The sequence below is a fragment of the Tachyglossus aculeatus genome, chromosome 2, assembly GCF_015852505.1.
Source record: "Tachyglossus aculeatus isolate mTacAcu1 chromosome 2, mTacAcu1.pri, whole genome shotgun sequence".
Lineage (NCBI taxonomy): Eukaryota > Metazoa > Chordata > Mammalia > Monotremata > Tachyglossidae > Tachyglossus > Tachyglossus aculeatus.
The window spans coordinates 50552190-50576037 of record NC_052067.1 but is presented as its reverse complement, the minus strand read 5'-3'; the positions used below and the strand labels follow the sequence as shown (position 1 = coordinate 50576037).

The window sequence follows — 23848 nt, the reverse complement described above, 5'->3', positions numbered from 1 at the left end:
AAAAGGAGTCTACGACGGATCCCTGACAGGGGGGACGGGGCGGGAAGGTTGGGATTGATTGATTGATTGAGAGGTAAGGGTTTGTGGGACGGTCCACCCTGAGGAAGGGGGTCCACGAGGACAATCGGCACAGTTCTTCCAAGCATTGCAAAGCCCTCATTAGATGCAGAGTCCCAAGCCGGTTCGAGCCCGGGGCTTACGGCTCAGCTTCTCCTGGCCAGACGTGCCGCCGTGGAGACGACGGGGAAGGAAATTCCGGAGCTCAACCCGAGCCCGGCCAGGGTGGAACCTACGAGGAGGGAGGCCTGACACTGCTCCCCTTTTCCCTGTGGAGAGGCCGGGCTCCATCACACCTGGAGCCTGGGAGAGAACGAAACGCCCACAGAACTCCTGGGACTCAAGCCCACGGACAGAACTGGAGACGTACATTAGCGGCTCCAAAACCCTAGTCCAACATCACCGGAAGAGAGCAGGGAGCACGGAAAACGTGTCAAGTCCCTGCAGCCACCCAGGGGCGTCCGGCCCGGGAGGAATGCCGGTCACCTATCCCTGTTGTCCGTCCACTGCTCAGGCTGCGTCGAATCCAAGTCCACGGACCGGATGAGATCGCCCAGGACTCTAGGCTGGGGAGGCCCATCCGCTGGATCTATCAATCAGCGTTACTGATTGAGCGCTTACTTTGCGGAGAGCACTCGAAAGAGCAGAGTTGGTGGTCACGATCCCTGACCCCCAAGGAGCTTTCGATCTAGGGAGGAGCTGGATTTGGGGGACTCAAGAGCCAAAGTGACGGCACAGGCCGACTTTCGGCTTGGCTCGGGATACCTGTACTCGGCTAAAAAGCTGGAGACAGTGGGCAAGTTGGACAGGGAGGCCTCTCTTTGGATACTGGAAGGAAACACAGAGGGGACAGAGCAGGGAAAATCGCAAGGCGCTCCACTGATACCGCCGCGAGCGGCCGAACGTACCTCGAGTCGAAGAGCGTCCCATCCAAAAATGTGCCATTGTAATGGTATCGGACAAAATCGGATACCTGGATTGTCCGAGGGCACTTAGGGGGCTTGAAGTACGTGTTGATCTGAACTTGGTCTTCGGAATTCCACAGGTCCATCAAAAGCACATCAAAATGAAGGACTGAGTTTGGAGGGATTACTCCAGCTGGAAAAATAATCAAATCAGGTTCCCAGGGTTATACGTCGGACAGACCCTCTAACCAAATGCCGCATCACGAAAGAGGCCAAACCGAACAGGAGGCCCAGCTACCGGGGGTCGTCTGCCCCTGAGCCCAGCGGGGCAATGTGGGAAAACTCCTAGTTCTTGCTAGTAGCCAAGTTTGGGGAGAGAGGGAGAGGCCGAGATGTGTCCCTCAGCAAGCAAAGGCTGGCTGCCCCCCGGAAGCCTCTTGTCAAGGCAGGAGAGAGAAATCAAGGGAGGAAGCAGAGTTTTCACAGCATCGCCGGGCATTCCCGGGAAAGCCCCTGATGCCCCTCTCCCCATCCTCAAACTGCGGCACAGACAACAAACCTCCTGTTGGTTCAGCCAACCGAGAACAAGCACGAAGTGGTACTCACAGACTCCTTCGCTCCCGTAGGCCAGGTTAGGGGGGATTTTCACAAAGCGTCTCTCATTCACACACATCCCGACCAGGGCCTGGTCCATCCCTGCGATTAGCTGGCCTTTCCCCACAAACACATTGAAGGTAGATCCCCGGTCATAGCTTGATGGCGAGGATGGCGTAGGAGAGGAAAGGGGGGAGAAAAAGGCTGAATGAGTTTTCGACTGGCAATAGAAACACAAACAATCAATCGATCGTATTTACTGAGCGCTTACTGTGTACAGAGCACTGTACTAAGCGCTTGGGAGGGTACAAAATGACAGAGTCGGTAGACGCGCTCAGAATGAAATCCGCCCCCAAATCCGCTGGGCGAATCCAAACGTCTGTTACGGATAAGGCATTCAGAGGAGAAAATCACCGCGTGTGGGAAAATGAAGTTGTTCTGGGCAAATTGTCAGGGGAAAGCAAAGGAAGGGTGATCCCAAACTTGCCATTTCAGCTGTCTTTTGCAAACTCCGGCAGTTTCCAGGTCCTTCTCATGACCGGTATGTTTTACCACACAAGAGGTGTCCTTTCACTCACCGTTAAAGTTCCCTTACAAAAGGCACCCAACTTGATTGTTCAAGAATTACTGCCCATACTCTTTCATGACCCTAATAGCCCAACTCAGCTGCCTGGCTGCAACCACCTGGGAATTTCTCTATACATCAGTGAGATGAAGCTTAAAAGCTGGGAGTGGGGACAGGAAGAAATGCTACCGTTGCAGTCCTCTGTGACAGGTATCCCACCCTCCCACCTCTGCTCAATCTTCAAGACTGTTCCTTCAGAGACCCAGACCTTGCGGAAATGTGCATGGCCCCCTTCGCTGACACCCCGCTTGCCCTGGAGACTGGAAGAAGCCGAAAACCTCACCCATAACAGGTCCCACACCATGCTAGGCCTCTCCTCCTCCTTTTGGAAGGCCTCTGTAGGGATCACTACCCCTGTAGATCCTCTGTAGGGATCACTACCCCTGAAGACTACTGGAGGACTACTGGATCTGATAGTCCCAGCAGACTTGCGGCGGACATCCCTCATCGTTGAGGTGTGACTGCTCCAACTAGGAACCCCTCAAACCCACCCCACAACTGGACCAGACCCCGGCTCATGCACGGCTCCGCCGTTGCCTCCTCACCCCATCACCCCAGGCCTCCCTGGTACGGAAGCAGTGTGGCTTGGTGGATAAGGGTTCTAATCCCGGCTCCACCACGTCTGCTGTGTGACCTTGGGCAAGTCACTTCACCTCTCTGGGCCTCAGTTACCTCATCTGTAAAATGGAGATTAAGAGGGTGAGCCCCATGTGGGACAGGGACTGTATCCAACCTAACTCGAATCTACCCCACTTAGGACAGTGCTTGGCACAGAGTAAGTGCTTAAGAAGTACCATTATTATTATTACTCTTCCTCTAAAATCACTCAGGCCAGAGACAGGCTATAATCCACCAGCCTACTGGCACCAAAAACACAATCAATCGTATTTATTGAGTGCTTATTGTGTAGAGAACACTGTACTAAGAGCTTGGGACAGTACTAAAGCACGGAGTCGGCAGACGCGTTCGGAATGAAGCAGTCCCCAAATCCGAATCATCATCAATCGTATTTATTGAGCGCTTACTGTGTGCAGAGCACTGTACTAAGAATTTGGGAAGTACAAGCTGGCAACATATAGAGACAGTCCGTACCCAACAGTGGGCTCACAGTCTAAAAGAATCCACACATCTGTGACAGATGGGGCATTCAGAGGAGAATATCACTACATGCGGCATTGTGTGAAAATAAAGACGTTCTGGGGAAATTGTTGGGTGAAAAGGGAGCACTCCTTCTGTCCACGTTCATTTCTCCCGCCAGGACGGCCACCCTCGGTATGCGTGCCGGGGGCATTTTGGGGGGCCAGTGAACAGGGGATACGAATTTACCTTCAGGAGAAGCTGCTCATCAAGCGCCCTCCCAACCTGATGGTAAACGTTAACCAAGTCGAGAATCCCGCCGGATGCAGTCTGCCGCTGCCGGAAATGTTTGCAAGGGAGCGACAGTTCGCCGCCGAAGCCTGATTTCTGTTGAAAGAGCAACAGATCTAGGCCTTGCTGCGGTGCTCACGGGAGGGGAAGCAGCACGGCTTAGCGGATTTAGCCCAGGCCTGGGAATCAGAAGGACCTGGGTTCTAATCCCAGCTATGTCACATGTCGGCTGTGTGACCTTGGGTAAGTCACTTCACTTCTCTGGGCCTCATCTGCCAAGTGGGAATTAAGACTGTGAGCCCCGCATGGGATCTGCTCAACTCGTATCTAACCCCACAGCTTAGGATAGTGCTTGACACATAGCAAGCGCTTAACAAGTACCATAATTATTATTATTATTATTATTAAAAAGTCCTGGCATTGCCTTTTTTATTCCAGGCCAGTGTTGAGTAGAGTATTAAGTTTCCTGCAGAATGCAACCACAAAAACTCAGGTTTAGAACTCAGTTTCTAATTCCAGTTCTACCACTCGGTCTGCTATGTGACCCCGGGCAAGTCACTTAACTTTTGTATCCCTCGGTTTCCTCATCAGTAAAATGGGAGATAAAATAGCTGTCCCTCCTCCCCCTTTAGACTGTAAGCTGCAAGTGGGACAGGGATCTGGCCAATCCGGTTATCTTGTCTCTACTTCAGGGCTCAGCACAGTGATAAGCACAGAGTAAGCACTGAATCATTTCCGAATAATCATTAGTTATTGAGAAGCAGCATGGCCTAGTGAAGAGAAACAGGCCTGCGAGTCGGAAGGACTTGGATTCTAATCCACTCTGCCACTTGTCTACTGGGCGACCTTGGGCAAGTCACACAACTTCTCTTTGCCTCAGTTACCTCATCTGCAAAATGGGGACTAAGACTGTGAGCTCCACGTGGGGCAGGGACCGCGTCCAACCCGATTATCTTGTATCTACCCCAGCGCTTAGTACGGCGCCTGGCGCATTAAAAAAATATTATTACTATAATGAATAATTATATTTTTTCAAAAACGAAACAAGGCCAGGGATCAACGTAGTGACGGGAAACAGGAAACTTTCCCCAGGTTTCCAGGCAACGTAAAAGCAACAGTGATGTAAGCAACCACAAGCTACAGAGACAAGTCACGGCAATGTTAAATTCTGCCTCCGGGCAGAGTCAAAAATTTGGGGTTTAGGGGAGGGTAACGTGGTAAGTTTTCCCCACTGGCCTGCCCCAACAATTCACCCTGACCAACACAGTTGGGACCGAGTTATGTGCCGTAGACACGGCCATGAACCTGAGGGTAGAAAGAGAATTTTGTTCACATTACTGTTCACGGAGCTATTGTTATCATTAACAATAATGAAAAATCCATTAGGTTGTATGATCCTTGCACATATATGCACATATATGCTCTGCACATAGTAAGCGCGCAATAAATACGATTGATGAAATACGATTGATGATCCTTGTGGGCAGGGATCACAGGTTTTGCTTCTGATGTACTTTCCCAGAGGCAATCGGAATGCACTCCAGAAGCACGTCCCACTGATCAAAGAGAAATCTCTCTCACGGTTACTTCTGAAAGATATTTTACATTTTGCAATCATTCTCCTTGAGAAAATTCACGAAGACGCAATGATGCGGGTGCTGTGGCTTTCTCATTCAGCAGCTCTTAGATTCAGGGACCGTGTCGGATCTGATTGTATCGTAGCTATCCGATGTTTATCACAGTGCTTGGCACCTAGTGAGTGCTTAACGAACACCACCGTTACGGCTACTGTTATTTCAAATTTCAAGAAAGGCCTAGGAGAGGGAAGAAATCTTAAAGACTCGACTATCAGCAAAAGGTGACTCTCTTACCTGATCACCTTGTATCTACCCCAGCGCTTAGAACAGTGCTTTGCACATAGTAAGCGCTTAATAAATGCCATTGTTATTATTAGTATTACTATTATTTGAGAAACATCTTATCTAAGTGATTTAAAAGTAGCGGTTTAGACCCCCTCCTCCGCACCTCATTTCTTTAAATTAAAAATCACGCTGAGTACATGTGCCGGAATTATTTGTAAACTCACACAGACAGTAATCTGACATATAATCACACGTTTCTGAAAACACAAAGATATTAAGCCTGCAGATAGCTTCTTGCTCCAGAATTGAGGAAGGGTTTAGGAGTATTACCTTGCGGGTAATACACACCCACAGGATTCAATAGGATATTTTGCTCCATTTCCCAGCCTCGCTTCTGACCTTCAACATAATGTCTTCATTTTAGCTGGAACAACATTTAGCCGACCCAGAGGAAGTGGATGCGATAAACAGATTTACTAAATATAGATACTACTTAATAGTTATAAAACAATCTGCCAAATGCAACGGCTTACAAGGGATCATTTTCATTATCTTGGTAGTCATCATAGTAATGATGATAATCAATCAATCAATCAATCGTATTTATTGAGCGCTTACTGTGTGCAGAGCACTGTACTAAGCGCTTGGGAAGTACAAGATGGCAACATATAGAGACAGTCCCTACCCAACAGTGGGCTCACAGTCTAGAAGGGGGAGACAGAGAACAAAACCAAACATACTAACAAAATAAAATAAATAGAATAGATAGGTAACAAGTAAAATAAACAGAGTAATAAATATGTACAAACATATATACATATATACGGGTGCTGTGGGGAAGGGAAGGAGGTAAGATGATAATCAATCAATTAATGGTATTTTGAGTGCTTAGTACATGCACGACACTGTAGTAATAATAATAATAATGGCATTTATTAAGTGCTTACTATGTGCAAAGCACTGTTCTAAGCCCTGGGGGATACAAGGTGATCAGGTTGTCCCATGGAGGGCTCACAGTCATTCCCCATTTTGCAGATGAGGTAACTGAGGCCCAGAGAAGTGAAGTGACTTGCCCAAGGTCACACAGCTGACAAGTGGTGGAGGCGGAATTTGAACTCACGACCTCTGACCCCAAAGCCCGGGCTCTTCCCACTGAGCCACGCTGCTCCTCTACGTAAGCACTTGGGAGAGTATGATACAACAGAGCTGGCAGACGCATTCTCTGCCCACAGCGAGGAACAATAATAAATTAAAAAAAAAACAAATACTGATGCTTGTTCCTGCACTAGGTGATCATCACCTAGCTTTTAATCAATCAAATTTATTGAGCGCTTTCTGTGTGCAGAGCACTGTACTAAGCGCTTGGGAAGGACAAGTTGGCAACATATAGAGACAGTCCCTACCCAACAGTGGGCTCACAGTCTAAAAAATCTAAAAGAATTTAGTAAATCTATAATCTACTAATAATATTCACTCATTCATTCAATCGTATTTATTGAGCTCTTACTGTGTGCACTGTACTAAGGGCTTGGAGAGTATAATTGGGCAACAGATAGAGACAATCCCTACCCAACGACGGGTATCAATAGCAAGCTCTGTCTGAAAATACGGGCACGTGTAGTTGACATGACTCTCCGGGCCTTCTGCGCTTGGCGAGGAGGGGTGGCAGTGAGGGCGGAGGCGGGTAAAACAGCAGGATTAGAACCCATGATCTCTTGCTGAGTGCTTTCGTAACTCCTTAAAATCCGTCCATTTACTGAGCGTGCTCGGAAATCCGTCAAATCAGCCTATTTACTGAGCGTCCCTAAACCCGTCAGATCCTCTTATTTGCTGAGCGCTCGTAAATCCGTCAGATCCTCCTATTTACTGAGCATCCCTAAATCCGTCAGATCCTCTTGTTTACTGAGCGCTCGTAAATCCGTCAAGCGTTTTTGGCAATTTGTTAAGGGTGGTATCTGTTAAACGCTTCCTAGGTGCTGAGCACTGTTGTAAGCGCTGAGAAATCGTCATGACTGAACTCCTTCAAATCGGCCTATTTCCTGAGAGCTTTCGTAAACCTGTCAAGTCAGCTATTTACTGAGCGCGCCTAAATCCGTAAGATCCTCCCGTTTACTGACCGCTTTCGGAAATCCGTCACATCGCCCTATTTACCGAGCGCCCGGAAATCCCTAAAACCGTCACGACTGAGCACTTTCGTAACTTTTTAAAATCAGCCCATTTACCGAGCGGTCTCGTACGTCCCTAAAATCGGCCTGTTTACGGGACGCTTTCATAAATCCGTCAAATCGTCCTATTGACTGAGCGCTCTCGTAAATGTTTTGTTGTCTTGTCTCCCCCTTCTAGACCGTGAGCCCGTTGTTGGGTAGGGACTGTCCCTATATGTTGCCGACTTGGACTTCCCAAGCGCTTAGTACAGTGCTCTTCACATAGTAAGCGCTCAATAAATACAATTGATGATGATGAGTAGGCGCTCAATAAATGCGATTGAATGAATGAATGAATGAATGAATGAATGAATTTGCCACTCTCAGCCCGGTCACTGCAAGAAGAGACCCGCATCAGCTGCGGTGCAGGAAACCAGGGTGAGGAGGATCTCCTCCTCATCATCATCAATCGTATTTATTGAGCGCTTACTGTGTGCAGAGCACTGTACTAAGCGCTTGGGAAGTACAAGTTGGCAACACATAGAGACAGTCCCTACCCAACAGTGGGATCTCCTCCAGCCGAGATCATCATCAATCGTATTTATTGAGCGCTTACTGTGTGCAGAGCACTGTACTAAGCGCTTGGGTAGTACAAATTGGCAACATATAGAGACAGCCCCTACCCAACAGTGGGCTCACAGTCTAGAAGGGGGAGACAGAGAACAAAACCAAACATATTAACAAAATAAAATAAATAGAATAGATATGTATAGGTAAAATAAATAAATAAATAAATAAATAAATAAATAAATAAATAAATAAATAAATGAATGAATGAATGAATGAATAAAGTAATAAATATGTACAAACATATATACATATATACAGCCGAGATGGCCAGTGAACAAATCCCGGGCAGCATCTGCTTCCCTGGGGAGGCGGGAGGGGGCTAGGCCGGCTTCCCAGCCCGGATGTCCTCCGGGAAGACGAGGAAAGGTGCGGGGCCGCACCCGGGAGTTGGGCCTGGTGGTGGCTCAGTGGAAAGAGCCCGGGCTTGGGAGTCAGAGGACGTGGGTTCGAATCCCGGCTCCACCACTTCTCTGCTGTGTGACCTTGGGCAAGGCACTTCACTTCTCTGGGCCTCGGTTCCCTCACCTGTAGAACAGTGCTTTGCACAATAGGAAAGCGCTTAATAAATGCCATAAAAAAAGGACCGTGAGCCCCACGTGGGATGACCCGATTACCTTAGTGCTTAGAACAATGCTTGGTACGTAGTAAGCGCTTAACAAATACCATAATAATAATAATTCCAGCTTCAACCAGACCCAAGCGGTTCCCAGACTCTCCCGAGCCTTCCTGGGGGGGTCCTCCAGACCCACAGTGACCTGATAGAGTTCTCCCAGATGGGCCAATTCATTCATTCATTCAATCGTATTTTTTTATGGCATTTATTAAGTGCTTACTATGTGCAAAGCACTGTTCTAAGCGCTGGGGAAGTTACAAGGGGATCAGGTTGTCCCTTAGGGGGCTCACAGTCTTAATCCCCATTTTTCAGATGAGGTAACTGAGGCACAGGGAAGTGAAGTGACTGGCCCAAAGTCACGCAGCTGACAACTGGCAGAGCCGGGATTTGAACCCATGACCTCTGACTCCAAAGCCCGAGCTCTTTCCACTGAGCCACGCTGCTTCATTTATTCACGCTGTATTTATTGAGTGCTTACTGTGTGCAGAGCACTGTACTAAGCGCTTGGGAAGCACAAATTGGCAACATATAGAGACAGCCCCTACCCAACAGTGGGCTCACAGTCTAAAATTTATTGAGCGCTTACCGCGGGCAGACCCCTCTCAGGGTCGCAACTGGAGGGTTTCCAGTCCTCTACCAGTCACGACTACAGGAGGGAGGGTCAAGCTGAGGCCTGCCCGTGCCATTCCTAGCTTGGCACGGAATGCCAAGCTTCCTAGCACGGAAGCTTGGCACGGAATTCCTAGCCAAGCTTGGCACGGAATGCCCGGGTCAAAACGGGCAGAGCCGAGGGCGGAGACTCGTCTACCGCGTGGAAGGCAGGAAAACCCTACGGATACGCTACCAGAACAACTGCAGGTGGAAGTGGGGCGTTCCTATGGCGTCACCGTGGGTCGGACACGACGGCGTGAGACACCAACAACGACCGTGTGCGCAGAACTGTACTACGCGCTTCGAAAGTACAATTCGGCGATAAAGAGAGACAATCCCTGCCCGCAGCGGGCTTACAATCTAGGGGATGGGTCTCTCCTGAAGATAGGTGCCCCCCTCCCTGTGTGACTTCCCTTAGTTCCTCCAGGCCACAAACAAGGAGTGGGGGGACGCTGATCCTCAGCACCCTCCCGGGGAATGGGACGAGAGCAGATCACCGATCTGAAAAATCTGGCTCGATCGGTCTCTGGTTCAGATTCGCCGAGCGACGGAGATATCGGGGTCTCTGGCATCGTCGGCAACTTTACGGCCACCGTAATAATAATAATAATAATGGTGGTATTGGTTAAGCGCTCACTATGGGCAAAGCACTGTTCTAAGCGCTGGGGGGGATACAAGGTGATCAGGTTGTTCCCCCTGGGGCTCACAGTCTTAATCCCCATTTTACAGATGAGGTAACTGAGGCACACAGAAGTGGCTTGCCCAAGGTCACACAGCTGACCATACCCACTCCTACTGGGTTCCTGCAGTGGGTGTGAGCATGGCATAGTGGCTAGAGCACAGGGCTGGGGCTCCGCCGCCTGTCTGCTGTGTGACCTTGGGTAAGTCACTGATGGGCTGGGCTGGCTGGCGGGATGGCCCAAGGAGCCTCAACATGGCTTCAGTGAGAAGACGGCCTTATTTACACGTCTACGGAAGACCCACTGTCGGTGACTTTCTCGACTGTGAGCCCACCGTTGGGTAGGGACTGTCTCTCTATGTTGCCAACTTGTACTTCCCAAGCGCTTAGTACAGTGCTCTGCACACAGTAAGCGCTCAATACGATTGATTGATTGATTGATTGACTTCAGCACTCCTGCTTCACGTGGGAAGGAGAGGTGGAGGGGAAATACTGAGCCGAAATCACCTGGTTGTTGCAAGCACCTCTGTGTTCTCCCCGTGCCAGGCAATAAAATAGAGCAATTTCTGGTTGGGAAAAAAAAAAATCCCCTGGCCTGGAATGCCCTCCCTCCACACATCCGCTCTCTTCCTCCCTTCCAAGCCCTACTGAGAGCTCACCTCCTCCAGGAGGCCTTCCCAGACTGGGCCCCCTTTTTCTTCTCCTCCGCCCCACCGCCCCCGCCCTACCTCCTTCCCCTCCCCTCAGCACCTGTATATATATTTGTACAGATTTATTACTCAATTTTACTTGTACATATGTACTATTTTTTTTGTTAATGATGCGCACATAGCTTTAATTCTATCTGCTCTGACGATTTTGACACCTGTCCACACGTTTTGTTTTGTGTCTCCCCCTTCTAGACTGTGAGCCCGTTGTTGGGTAGGGACCGTCTCTATCCGTTGCCGACTTGTGCTTCCCAAGCGCTCAGTGCTCTGCACAGAGTAAGCGCTCAATAAATACGATTGAATGAATGAATGACTGTGAGCCCCATGTGGGGCAGGGACTGTGTCCAACTCGATTCGCTTGTATCCACCCTGGCACTGAGTACAGTGCCTGGCACATAGTAAGCGCTTAACAGATACCACAATTATTATTCACGATTATCTGGGGTCCAGCTAGCCATCCCGCACCCTGGGGGCTGGCCTCGGACTTTTGGAGTGACACCTTCCCTCCCTGTGACAAGAGAGCTGTGCTATATTACAGGTTCACACACCTACCTCACTCAGGCACGCTCATTCATTCGCTTGATCATATTTACTGAGCGCTTACTGTGTGCAGAGCACCGTACTAAGTGCTTGGAAAGTACAATTCAGCAACAGATAGAGACAATCCCTTCCCAACAACGGGCTTGCAGTCTAGAAAGGGGAGAGAGACAAAGCAAAACTAGTAGACAGGCATCAATACCATCAAAATAGATATATAGAATTATAGTTATATACACAGCATTAATAAAATAAAGAGTAACAAATATGTACAAATATACGCAAGTGCTATGCTCTTTGGCTTCAAACCGATAAACGGGTGTTTAGTTAAAGGGTTTTAGAACATCGGTAATTGTACAAGAGATGCTAAATTCCTGCACACCCCCGCCCCGGCCCCCCAGCAAGCTTTTTTAAAATGAAAACGGCGCATTTCCTCTCATTGCAAATCACTGCTCAGCCCAGAATAACTGGGGAATTTTGAGCCGCAAAAGTGAAATTATCAACAGGAGTAAAGACGACGCACCCAAATTAAAATCCTGGCAAAATGAATAATTTCCATTAAATGCCAGAAAGATAGGGGCTCGAGAAAGCTTAACGGTGGAATGAGCTTTATGCCCAAATCGGGATCCAAATTCTGAGTACGTGGCCAACTTCCCTAATTATACGGTACATAGAAACTCAGAGCTGTCTCAGTGTGCCCCTTGCCCATAAGGGGCATATTCCGCAAAAGGAGACAACTTTCATTTGAAAGTGTTTGCCAACCAGTAACAGGCAAAAGTCTGACGTAGCCACAACAGCCTGCTTAACAAAAGGCTCCATTCGGAGACTCCCGAATTACAGTGACCGTGGCAACATCCACCCCAGAGAGTCAGTATGGTAGTAATAATAATAACTGAGGTATCTGTTAAGTGCTTACTATGTACTATTGAATCGTACTATTCAAATACGATTGAATAAATGAATGTGCCAGGCACCGCACTAAGCGCCGGGGTGGGTACCAGCAAATCGGGTTGGACACTGTCCCTGTCCCACGTGGGGCTCACGGTCTCCATCCCCACTTTACAGATGAGGGAACTGAGGCACAGGGAAGTGAAGTGACTTCCCCAAGGTCACACAGCAGAGTCGGAAGGGAGATGGTGATAGATGATGGCTCCTAAGAGTCAAGTAGAGTGAATTGGAAGTCTCTGAGACTCAAACACTTTCCAAAAAGTAGGGAAAACGTTATCCATACAACTTGGGATGGCGGGGCGGAGAACTGGATCTTTTTTTTTTTTAACCTGCTACCTGACGGAAGGCTTTAGACAGAGGCCTGAATGAATGAGGATTTGGTTCGGTCAGGGACAAAACGACGGGAGGCCCTGAGGTCCACATCCAGGCCGCAGAGGGCTCATAATTCTTTCGCACCGGGCACTGGCATCGCCAGGAGACATGAAATGAAACTAAATTGCAACATCATCAGCCGCAGGCTTCCAGAGGCTACCTGGAGGAAGCCCAACCGACAACCAGGGAGGATTGGGGAAAAGGGCACGATCAACAAGGAGTTAAGAGTCAGGGGGAGGAGAAATTGGAGCCGCTTCTTGTTTCTCCTCTACCCTCAGCTTGAAAGGTCGAGTCTGTGGGACCAAATCGGGAGAAAGGCCTGGCGCCATGGGAAACCGTGGCCTGGATTTGGGTCCCACTGTAGTTCGGGGTCCTTCTCACCTGGTTTAAGAGAGGGGATGCTCCGTATTTTGTTTTATACTCTGTTTGACCATCTCATAGCCTATCGAATTCACGCTAATTGGTCCGTAATTGTCTATATTCCCCTCTTCCTCCAAGTACACACTCTTTCTTTCTCAAAGAGGGTTGAGCGTGTGAATGCCCTTAACCCCTCACGGGGTAAGCGAACCCATTTTCTCGTGGGAGGAGTGCTCTGCACATAGTAAGCGCTCAATAAATACGATTGATTGATTGAGGGGCAACAGGACACCTCTCCCAACCTCGACTCGCTGCATTAGCGCGGGACCGGCTAGCGGACCAAGTGGCTAGTGCCTGGAGGGAATGCACAGCCCTTCCTTTCTTCTTTTGCCGAAGAGGGCGGCGGGATCGCCGAAAGCATCTGGGAAATGGGAAATCGAAATAATAATGTAAGATATTCCTAAGCCAGCGTCTAGGCTTCTGGGCCTGGGCCTTCTCGTAGTCTTAAAGGCCCAAAAGCAGCAAGGCCCCCACCTCCCCGTCGGGGAACGAATCGCCCTTTGTCTCGGTACTCGTCCCCAGAAAACCTGTGCACGCACGCTGGCTCTTAGCTCGCGAGGATCAAGAGACGCTCAATACAGCAGTAGTGAATACTATCCCCCATTTAGCAGTAGCCGTGGCACCAAAGTACCCACGAGGGGGGCAATACACTCAGCACTTGAGGAAAATACAACTGAAGCATGCATCCCCTGCCCACGAGAAAACGTAAGGAAAACGTTACCCATAAAACTTGGGATGGCGGGGCGGAGAACTGGATCTTTTTTTTCAACCTGCTACCTGACAGGAGGCTTCTTTAGACAGAGGCCTAAATGAATAAAGATTTGGTTCGGTCAGGGATAAAACGATGGGAGGCCCTGAGGTCCACATCCAGGCCACAGAGGGCTCCATGGGCCCCATGAGGGGCCAGCCTCAAGGATATTTCCAGTTTTACGGTATTTGTTTAGTGCCTGCTATACGCCCGGCACTGTACTATGCGCTGGAGCACATTCGAGATAATTGGGGTGGACACAGTCCCTATCCCACATAGGGCTCACAGCCTTAATTCCCACTTTACGGATGAGGTAACCGAGGCCCGGAGAGCGGGTGAGAACTGCATCTTGCAATGAGGGGCTAGGTTTGGACCCTTCTAGTTCCTTCTAGACCGTGAACCCGTTGTTGGGTGGGGACCATCTCTATATGCTGCCGATCTGTACTTCCCAAGCGCTTAGTACAGTGCTCTGCACACAGTAAGCGCTCCATAAATACGATTGAATGAGTTGAATGACTGAATGAATGAAGTAACTTGCCCAAGGTCTCTGATGAGACTCCCTTCAAAGCCCTACTGAGAGCTCACCTCCTCCAGGAGGCCTTCCCAGACTGAGCCCCCTCCTTCCTCTCCCCCTCCTTCCTCTCCCCCTCCTTCCCCTCCCCACAGCACCTGTATACATGTTTATACAGATTTATTACTCTATTTTACTTGTACATATTTACTATTCTATTTATTTTATTTGGTTAATACGTTTTGTTTTGTTGTCTTGTCTCCCCCTTCTAGACTGTGAGCCCGCTGTTGGGTAGGGACCGTCTCTATATGTTGCTAACTTGTACTTCCCAAGCGCTTAGTACAGTGCTCTGCACACAGTAAGCGCTCAATCAATATGATTGATTGATTGATATACTATTCTATTTATTTTATTTGGTTAATACGTTTTGTTTTGTCGTCTTGTCTCCCCCTTCTAGACTGTGAGCCCGCTGTTGGGTAGGGACTGTCTCTATATGTTGCCAACTTGTACTTCCCAAGCGCTTAGTACAGTGCTCTGCACACAGTAAGTGCTCAATCAATACGATTGATTGATTGATATACTATTCTATTTATTTTATTTGGTTAATACGTTTTGTTTTGTCGTCTTGTCTCCCCCTTCTAGACTGTGAGCCCGCTGCTGGGTAGGGACCGTCTCTATATGCTGCCAACTTGTGCTTCCCAAGCGCTTACTACAGTGCTCTGCACACTGTAAGCGCTCAATAAATACGATTGAATGAATGAGGAGACAAGTGGCCAAGTGGGAACTGGAACCCGGGGCTTCCCAGGTCTGTGGTCTTGCCAACTTGTCCTTCCCAAGCGCTTACTACAGTGCTCTGCACACTGTAAGCGCTCAATAAATACGATTGAATGAATGAGGAGACAAGTGGCCAAGTGGGAATTGGAACCCAGGGCTTCCCAGGCCTGTGGTCTTTCCACCAGGCCACGTTGCTTCTCTAAATACGATCAAAAGAATCATTTGTTACAATGAACTATACGCCTAGCATAGTTCTGTCCCAGTGTCTCCCCTGATGGGAAGCACACACTGCAGCGTCCATGAACCGGAGCGGTTCTCCCGTTTATCCCTCAGGCGTATCCCTAAATTCGCCATTAGCTCCTGCCTTGAAGGGAATCAGGGGCAGGGAAGGTATCCAGGTTGAGTCGGTGGGAGGGATGGGGATGGAAGTCGAGGACTGGGAGCGGCAAGTGAAGCCGCGGTAGGGCACGGGAGCCGGAAGGTTCACGGGTCCTAATCTCGGCTTCGCCACTCGTCTGCTGTGCGATCCTGGGCAAGTGACTTCGCTTCTCCGGGCCTCAGTCCGCTCATCCGCGAAAGGGGGATTCATTCGTTCAGTCGTCCTTATTGAGCGCTTACTGTGTGCAGAGCACTGGACTAAGCGCTTGGGAAGTCCACGTCGGCAACATCTAGAGACGCTCCCTGCCCAACAGCGGGCTCACAGTCTGGAAGGGGGAGACAGACAACAAAACATATTAACCAAATAAAATAAATAGAATAAATATGTACAAGTAAAATAGAGTAATAAATATGTACAAACATATATACACAGTGACTTGAAAATAGATAGCACGCCCCTCTAAATGTTCATCACAACCAAAAATTTGGGTTTGGGATGGAGACGGTGAGCCCCACATGGGACAGAGGCTGTTTCCAACCCAATTTGGCTTGGATCTTGGGCAAGAGCAGGATTGGACTTTCCAAGTGCTTAGTACAGTGCTAGGTAGGGACTGTCTCTATATGTTGCCAACTTGTACTTCCCAAGCGCTTAGTACAGTGCTCTGCACACGGCAAGGGCTCAATAAATACGATTGATGATGATGATGATGCTCAGCACGCAGTTAAGTGCTCTGTAAATACGATTCAATGAAGTGACTCCATGTCTCTGGGCCTCAGTTCCCTCATCTGCAAAACAGGGATCGAGCCGTGAGCCCACGTGGGCTGGGCCCGACCCGACCGGCTCGTCGCCGCACCGACGCTTAGTACAGCGCTTAGCACAGAGTAAGCGCTTAACAAATACGATTTGTTAAATCCAGAACCATCGCAGGTGGAGGTGGGAGAGACGGAGCCACGGAGTCGCGGCGGGCCGAGACGCCTCGACGGCATAAGACCCTGATACTAATAATAATAATGGTATTTATTAAGCGCTTACTGGGTGCAAAGCACTGTTCTAAGCGCTGGTAGTGAGGATGGTATTTGTTGAGCGCTCACTATGTGTCAGGCATGCGGAGGGGGAGTCCCTGTCCCGTGTGGGGCTCAACATCTCCACCCCCCCGCACCTTTTCCAGATGCTGAGGCCCTGAGAAATGAAGTGGGCCGCCCAAGGTCACCCAGCAGACAAGTGAGAAGCAACGTGGCTCAGTGGAAAGAGCCCGGGCTTGGGAGTCACTGGTCACGGGTTCTAATCCCGGCTCCGCCACATGTCTGCTGCGTGACCCTGGGCAAATCACTTCACTTCTCTGAGCTTCAGTTCCCTCCTCTGTAAACTGGGGGTGAAAAGCGTGAGCCCCACGTGGGACAGCCTGATCACCTTGTATCCCCCCCAGCGTTTAGAACAGTGCTTTGCACATAGTAAGCGCTTAATAAATTCATTCATTCATTCATTCAATCGTATTTATAGAGCGGTTACTGCGTGCGGCGCTTGGGAAGTACAAGTTGGCAACATACAGGGAAGCAGTGTGGCTCAGTGGAAAGAGCATGGGCTTCAGAGAAGCAGTGTAGCTCCGTGGAAAGAGCACGGGCTTTGGAGTCAGAGGTCATGGGTTTGAATCCCGACTCATCCACATGTCTGCTGTGCGACCTTGGGCAAGTCACTCCACTTCTCTAGGCCTCAGTTACCTCCTTTGCAAAATGGGGATTAAGATTGTGAGCCCCGCGTGGGGCGACTTGATCACCTTGTATCCCCCCCAGTGCTTAGAACAGTGCTGTGGCACAGAGTGAGCGCTTAACAAATGCCGTCATTATTATTATTATTATTATTATTTTTGGAGTCAGCGGTCATGGGTTCAAATCCCAGCTCCACCACTGGTCAGCTGTGTGACTTTGGGCAAGTCACTGAACTTCTTTGGGCCTCAGTCAACTCATCTGTCAAATGGGGACTGGCTGTGAGCCCCCCGTGGGATAACCCGATCACCCTTGTAACCTCCCCAGTGAACGGTGCTTTGCACATAGTAAGTGCTTAATAAATGCTATCGTTATTATTATTCTTGACTGTGAGCCCCTCTTCTAGACTGTGAGCCCACTGTTGGGTAGGGACCACCTCTATATGTTGACAGCTTGTACTTCCCAGGTGCTCAGTACAGTGCTCTGCACAAAGTGCTCAATAAATACGATTGATTGATTGATTGATTGATTGGAGACTGTGGGCCCACCGTTGGGTAAGGACCGTCTCTATATGTTAACGACTTGCCCTTCCCAAGCGCTAAATACAGTGCTCTGCACACAGTAAGTGCTCAATAAATACGATTGATTGATTGATTGATTCTAGACTGTGAGCCCACTGTTGGGTAGGGACCGTCTCTATATGTTGCCTTGTCCTTCCCAAGAGTGTAGTACGGTGCTCTGCACACAGTAAGTGCTCAATAAACACGATTGATTGATTGATTCTAGACCGTGAGCCCACTGTTGGGTAGGGACCGTCTCTATATGTTGCCGACTTGTCCTTTCCAAGCGCTAAATACAGTGCTCTGCACACAGTAAGTGCTCAATAAATACGATTGATTGATTGATTCTAGACCGTGAGCCCACTGTTGGGTAGGGACCGTCTCTATATGTTGCCGACTTGTCCTTCCCAAGCGCTAAATACAGCGCTCTGCACACAGTAAGCGCTCAATAAATACGATTGATTGATTGATTGATTCAAGACCGTGAGCCCACTGTTGGGTAGGGACCGTCTCTATATGTTGCCTTGTCCTTCCCAAGAGCGTAGTACGGTGCTCTGCACACAGTAAGCGCTCAATAAACACGATTACTATGTGCAGAGCACTGTACTAAGCGCTTGGGAGGTACAAATTGGCAACACGTAGAGACAGTCCCTACCCAACAGTGGGCTCACAGTCTGAATACGAGTGAATGAATGAACGGATTCTTATAGAGAGCCGGTCCCTACCCAACAACGGGCTCACGGTCTAGAAGGTGGGGGGGCCAGACAACAAAACAGATGCTCTGATCATCACTATCACTGTTATTATTATTATGCGGCGGGGTCCTTGGGCGGTCCGGGCCCGAGGGCGGGCTGTTCTGAGCCAGCTGGCCCCCGCGGGGCCCGGGGCCCGGGGGCGGATGGTGCCGTTGTGCCGGTACCTGGAGTCGAAGCGCCGTCCGTCGGGGAAGGCTCCGTGGTAGTGGTAGCGGACAAAGTCCCCCGGGCGCACGGTGCGCGGGCAGGGGTCCGGCACGAAGCGCCTCTCCAGCTCCAGCTGCAGCCCCGGCCCCGAGGGGGGACTGGAGGCCGGGCCCAGGCCCGCCGCCGCCCCCCACGCCAACCGCGGCCACCACAGCCCCAGCACCACCACCGGCAGCAGCATGGCCCGGCCCTCGGGAAGCCAGGGAGGCCGGCAGGCAGGGAGGCCGGGAGGCCGGGAGGCTGGGATGGGAGCCGCCACCTCGTCCTCCTCCTCCTGCCCCCCTCCAGGGCCTGCAGCGGGCGGAGCCAAGGCGCGCTGCCGCGTTGGCAGAAGGGCGGACGGGCGGAGGGACCCGCCCTCCCCTTGCCAACCGCCCCCCGCTCCCCCACAACGTCACTCTCTCTCCCCCGGCCCACCCCTCACTCCTTCCATCCCTGGCTCCCCCAGCCCACCCCTCACTCCCCCCATTCCTCTTCCCCCCGGCCCACCCCTCACTCCCCCCATTCCTCACTCCCTCCCATCCCTCTCTCCCCCGGCCCACCCCTCACTCCCCCATTCCTCGCTCCCCCAGCCCACCCCTCACTCCCCCCAGCCCTGGCTCCCCCAGCCCACCCTTCACTCCCCCCATTCCTCTCTCCCCCGGCCCACCCCTCATTCCTTCCATCCCTGGCTCCCCCAGCCCACCCCTCACTCCCCCCATTCCTCACTCCCCCAATTCCTCTCTCCCCCGGCTCAGCCCTCACTCCCCCATTCCTCACTCCCCCAGCCCACCCCTCACTCCCCCCATCCCTGGCTCCCCCAGCCCACCCTTCACTCCCCCCATCCCTGGCACCCCCAGCCCACCCCTCACTCCCCCCATTCCTCACTCCCCCAGCCCACCCCTCACTCCCCCCATTCCTCACTCCCCCAGCCCACCGCTCACTCCCCCCCATCCCTCTCTCCCCCGGCCCACCCCTCACTCCCCCCATTCCTCACTCCCCCCATTCCTCTCTCCCCCAGCCCACCCCTCACTCCCCCCCCATCCCTGTACCTGTATACCCTGTACCTGTACCTGCATCTGTTTTGTTGTCTGACCCCCCCCCCCCCCCCCCCCCCCGCTTCTAGACCGTGAGCCCGTTGTTGGGTAGGGACCGGCTCTCTATATACCTGTATATATGTATATATGGTTGTACATATTTATTACTCTATTTATTTATTTATTTTACTTGTACGTTTCTATCCTACTTATTTTATTTTGTTGGTATGTTTGGTTCTGTTCTCTGTCTCCCCCTTTTAGACTGTGAGCCCACTGTTGGGTAGGGACTGTCTCTATGTGATGCCAATTTGTACTTCCCAAGCGCTTAGTACAGTGCTGTGCACATAGTAAGCGCTCAATAAATACGATTGATTGATTGATTGATTGATTGATCCCTCTCTCCCCAGGCCCACCCCTCGTCTGCTGGGTGACCCTGGACCAGTCACTTCACTTCTCTGGGCTTCAGATACCTCATCTGGAAAATGGGGGTTAAAAGTGTGAGCCCCGCGGAGGACGGCCTGATCACCTTGTGAGCTAAGCCCATCCCTCACTCCCCCCATCCCTCACTCCCCCCATCCCTCTCCCCCCCGGCCCACCCCTCACTCCCCCCATTCCTCACTCACCCAGCCCACCCCTCACTCCCCCCATCCCTCTCCCCCCCGGCCCACCCCTCATTCCCCCAGCCCACCGCTCACTCCCCCCATTCCTTACTCCCCCGGCCCACCGCTCACTCCCCCCATCCCTCTCTCCCCCGGCCCACCCCTCACCCAATCAATCAATCAGTCGTATTTATTGAGCGCTTACTGTGTGCAGAGCACTGTACTAAGCGCTTGGGAAGTCCAAGTTGGCAACATATGGAGACAGTCCCTACTCCCCGGCCCCCCCCCACCCCCCCCCATCCCCGGCTCCCCCAGCCGGCCCCTGCTCCCCCAGCCCATCCCATCCCTCTCTGCCCCGGCCGGTCCTGCTCCCCCAGCCCATCCTTCCATCCAATCGCCTCTATTGGGCGCTTCCTGTGCGCAGAGCACTGTGCTAAGCGCTTGGAAAGGACAGTTCGGCCCCAGACAGAGACAACCCCCGCCTCCCAACGGGCTCCCAATCTAGAAGGGGGGGAGACGGACGACAGAACAAACAAGACCCTCACTCCCCCATCTCTTTCTTCCCCAGCCGGTCCTTGCTCCCCCAGCCTGTCCCTGCTCCCCCAGCCCATTCAGTCACTCATTCATTCATTCAATCGTATTTATTGAGCGCCTACTGTGTGCAGAGCACTGTACTAAGCGCTTGGGAAGTCCAAGTTGGCAACATATAGAGACGGTCCCTATCCAACAACGGGCTCACAGTCACCTCTCTCTCCCCCAGCCTGTCCCTGCTCCCCCAGCCCATTCAGTCATTCATTCATTCAATCGTATTTATTGAGCGCTTACTGCGTGCAGAGCACTGTACTAAGCGCTTGGGAAGGACAAGTTGGCAACATATAGAGACGGTCCCTACCCAACAGCGGGCTCACAGTCACCTCTCTCTGTCCCCCAGCCTGCCATCTCTCTCCCCCGACCAGGCCGGACTCTGGGAGCCGGAGCCCGGGGCGACATCACGCAAATCGGCGGGGGATCGGGGGAGCGCTTACTGCGGGCCACGGACTGTACTGAGCGCCGCGGGGGAGCCGAGCAAAGTGGGCTGGGCCCCTTACACAAGTGGCAGGAGCCCGGGCTTGAGAGTCAGAGGGCGTGGGTTCTAATCCCTGCTCCGCCACTCGTCTGACTTTGGGCAACTCACAACTTCTCTGAGTGCCTCAGTTACCTCATCTGGGAAATGGGGGTTAAAAGTGTGAGCCCCGCGGGGGACAGCCTGATCACCTTGTGATCACCTTGTGATCCCCCTCTCCATCCCCCCCATCTTACCTCCTTCCCTTCCCCACAGCACCTGTATATATGTTTGTACATATTTATTACTCTATTTATTGATTGATTTTACTTGTACATATCTATTCTATTTATTTTATTCCCCACAGCACCTGTAGATATGTATATATGTTTGTACATATTCATTACTCTATTTATTTATTTTACTTGTATATATCTATTCTATTTATTTTATTTTGTTAGTAGGTTTGGTTTTGTTGTCTGTCTCCCCCTTCTAGACTGTGAGCCCGCTGTTGCGTAGGGACTGTCTCTATATGTTGCCAACTTGTACTTCCCAAGCGCTTAGTACAGTGCTCTGCACACAGTAAGCGCTCAATAAATACGATTGATTGATCTAAGCCCAGCGCTTAGAACAGGGCTTGGCACAGAGTAAGCGCTTGACAAATTGAGAAGCATTGTGGCTCGGTGGAAAGAGCCCGGGATTGGGAGTCAGGGGTCGTGGGTTCTAATCCCCGCTCTGCCACTCGTCTGCTGGGTGACCCTGGACCAGTCACTTCACTTCTCTGGGCCTCAGTTACCTCATCTGGAAAATGGGGATTAAGACTGTGAGCCCCCCGTGGGACAACCTGATCACCTTGGAACCTCCTCAGCGCTTAGAACAGTGCTTTGCACATACTAAGCGCTTAATAAATGCCATCATTATTATTATTATTCTAATCCCTGCTCCGCCACTCGTCTGCTGGGTGACCCTGGACCAGTCACTTCACTTCTCTGGGCCTCAGTTACCTCATCTGGAAAATGGGGGTAAAAGTGTGAGCCCCGCATGGGGACGGCCTGATCACCTTGTGATCTAAGCCCAGTGCTTAGAACAGGGCTTGGCACAGAGTAAGCGCTTGACAAATTGAGAAGCAGCGTGGCTCGGTGGAAAGAGCCCGGGCTTGGGAGTCAGGGGTCGTGGGTTCTAATCCCCGCTCCGCCACTCGTCTGCTGGGTGACCCTGGACCAGTCACTTCACTTCTCTGGGCCTCAGTTACCTCATCTGGAAAATGGGGATTCAAAGTGTGAGCCCCGCCTGGGAGAACCTGATCGCCTTGTATCCCCCCAGTGCTTAGAACAGGGCTTTGCACAGAGCAAGCGCTTAAAAAATTGAGAAGCTCGGTGGAAAGAGCCCGGACTTGGGAGTCGGAGGTCGTGGGTTCGACTTTCGCCTCTGCCACTATTAATGATGTGTATATAGCTATAATTCTATTTATTCTGACGGTTTTGACACCTGTCTGCTTGTTTTGTTTTGTTGTCTGTCTCCCCCTTCCAGACTGTGAGCCTGTTGTTGGGTAGGGACCGTCTCTGTTGCTGACTTGTCCTTCCCAAGCACTTAGTATAGTGCTCTGCACACAGTAAGCGCTCAATAAATACGATTGAATGAATGAATGAATAAATTTATCAGCTGTGTGACTTTGGGCCGGTCACTTCACCTCTCTGGGCCTCAGTTCCCTCATCTGTAAAATGGGGATTGAGACTGTGAGCACCATGTGGGTCAGGGACGGTGTCCAACCCGATTTGCTTGTATCCACCCCAGTACAGTGCCTAACACAGACTTAACAAATACCACAATTATTGTTATGAATAACATCTGCTTCCTCCTCTGGACTGTAAGCTGGTCTACCAACTCTGTTGTACCCTCCCAAGTGCTCAGCGTAGTGCACACAGTAAGTGCTCAATAAATACCTTTGATTGAGAAAAGAGACTGGGAAAAAAGAAAGAGAGATTTTGGAAGGGGGTCAGTTGGGAGTCTAGTTTTATGGTTGTGTAAATCAGTGGAGGCTCAACGGTTCTGGCTGGAAGACAATATAAGTAGGGAAAAATGGAAACAGACTATATTTAAATAATCACGAAAGACATTTTACCCCAAATGTTGGTCCAGGAACTCCTAGAGGATGCTGCTGGGCACAGCTATCAATAACATTGAGTGTTCACACCCCGGACTAAAAATGTGGAGGGTATTATTTTTACCCTCTCCGCAAGGTTATACTAAAAATGCCTGTCTGGCACCTGTCCCCCTCTCCATCCCCCCATCTTACCTCCTTCCCTTCCCCACAGCACCTGTATATATGTATATATGTTTGTACATATTTATTACTCTATTTATTTATTTATTTTATTTGTACATATCTATTCTATTTATTTTATTTTGTTAGTATGTTTGGTTTTGTTCTCTCTCTCCCCCTTT

The 23848-nt window shown here is 50.7% G+C and overlaps 1 protein-coding gene across 1 annotated transcript in view; it reads right to left on the bottom strand.

Moving 5' to 3' along the window:
- Positions 1-19033, bottom strand: part of FKBP9 (FKBP prolyl isomerase 9) — a 35751-nt gene extending 16718 nt beyond the window's left edge. Inside the window, exons 1-3 of the mRNA XM_038770178.1 lie at positions 18704-19033; positions 1569-1714; positions 966-1155 (exon numbers count right to left, since the gene is read on the bottom strand). Of these exons, the coding sequence (XP_038626106.1) occupies positions 966-1155; positions 1569-1714; positions 18704-18927 (560 nt within the window). The 5' untranslated portion in view covers positions 18928-19033. The remainder of the gene's footprint in view (positions 1-965; positions 1156-1568; positions 1715-18703) is intronic.
- Positions 19034-23848: the final 4815 nt, after the last annotated feature.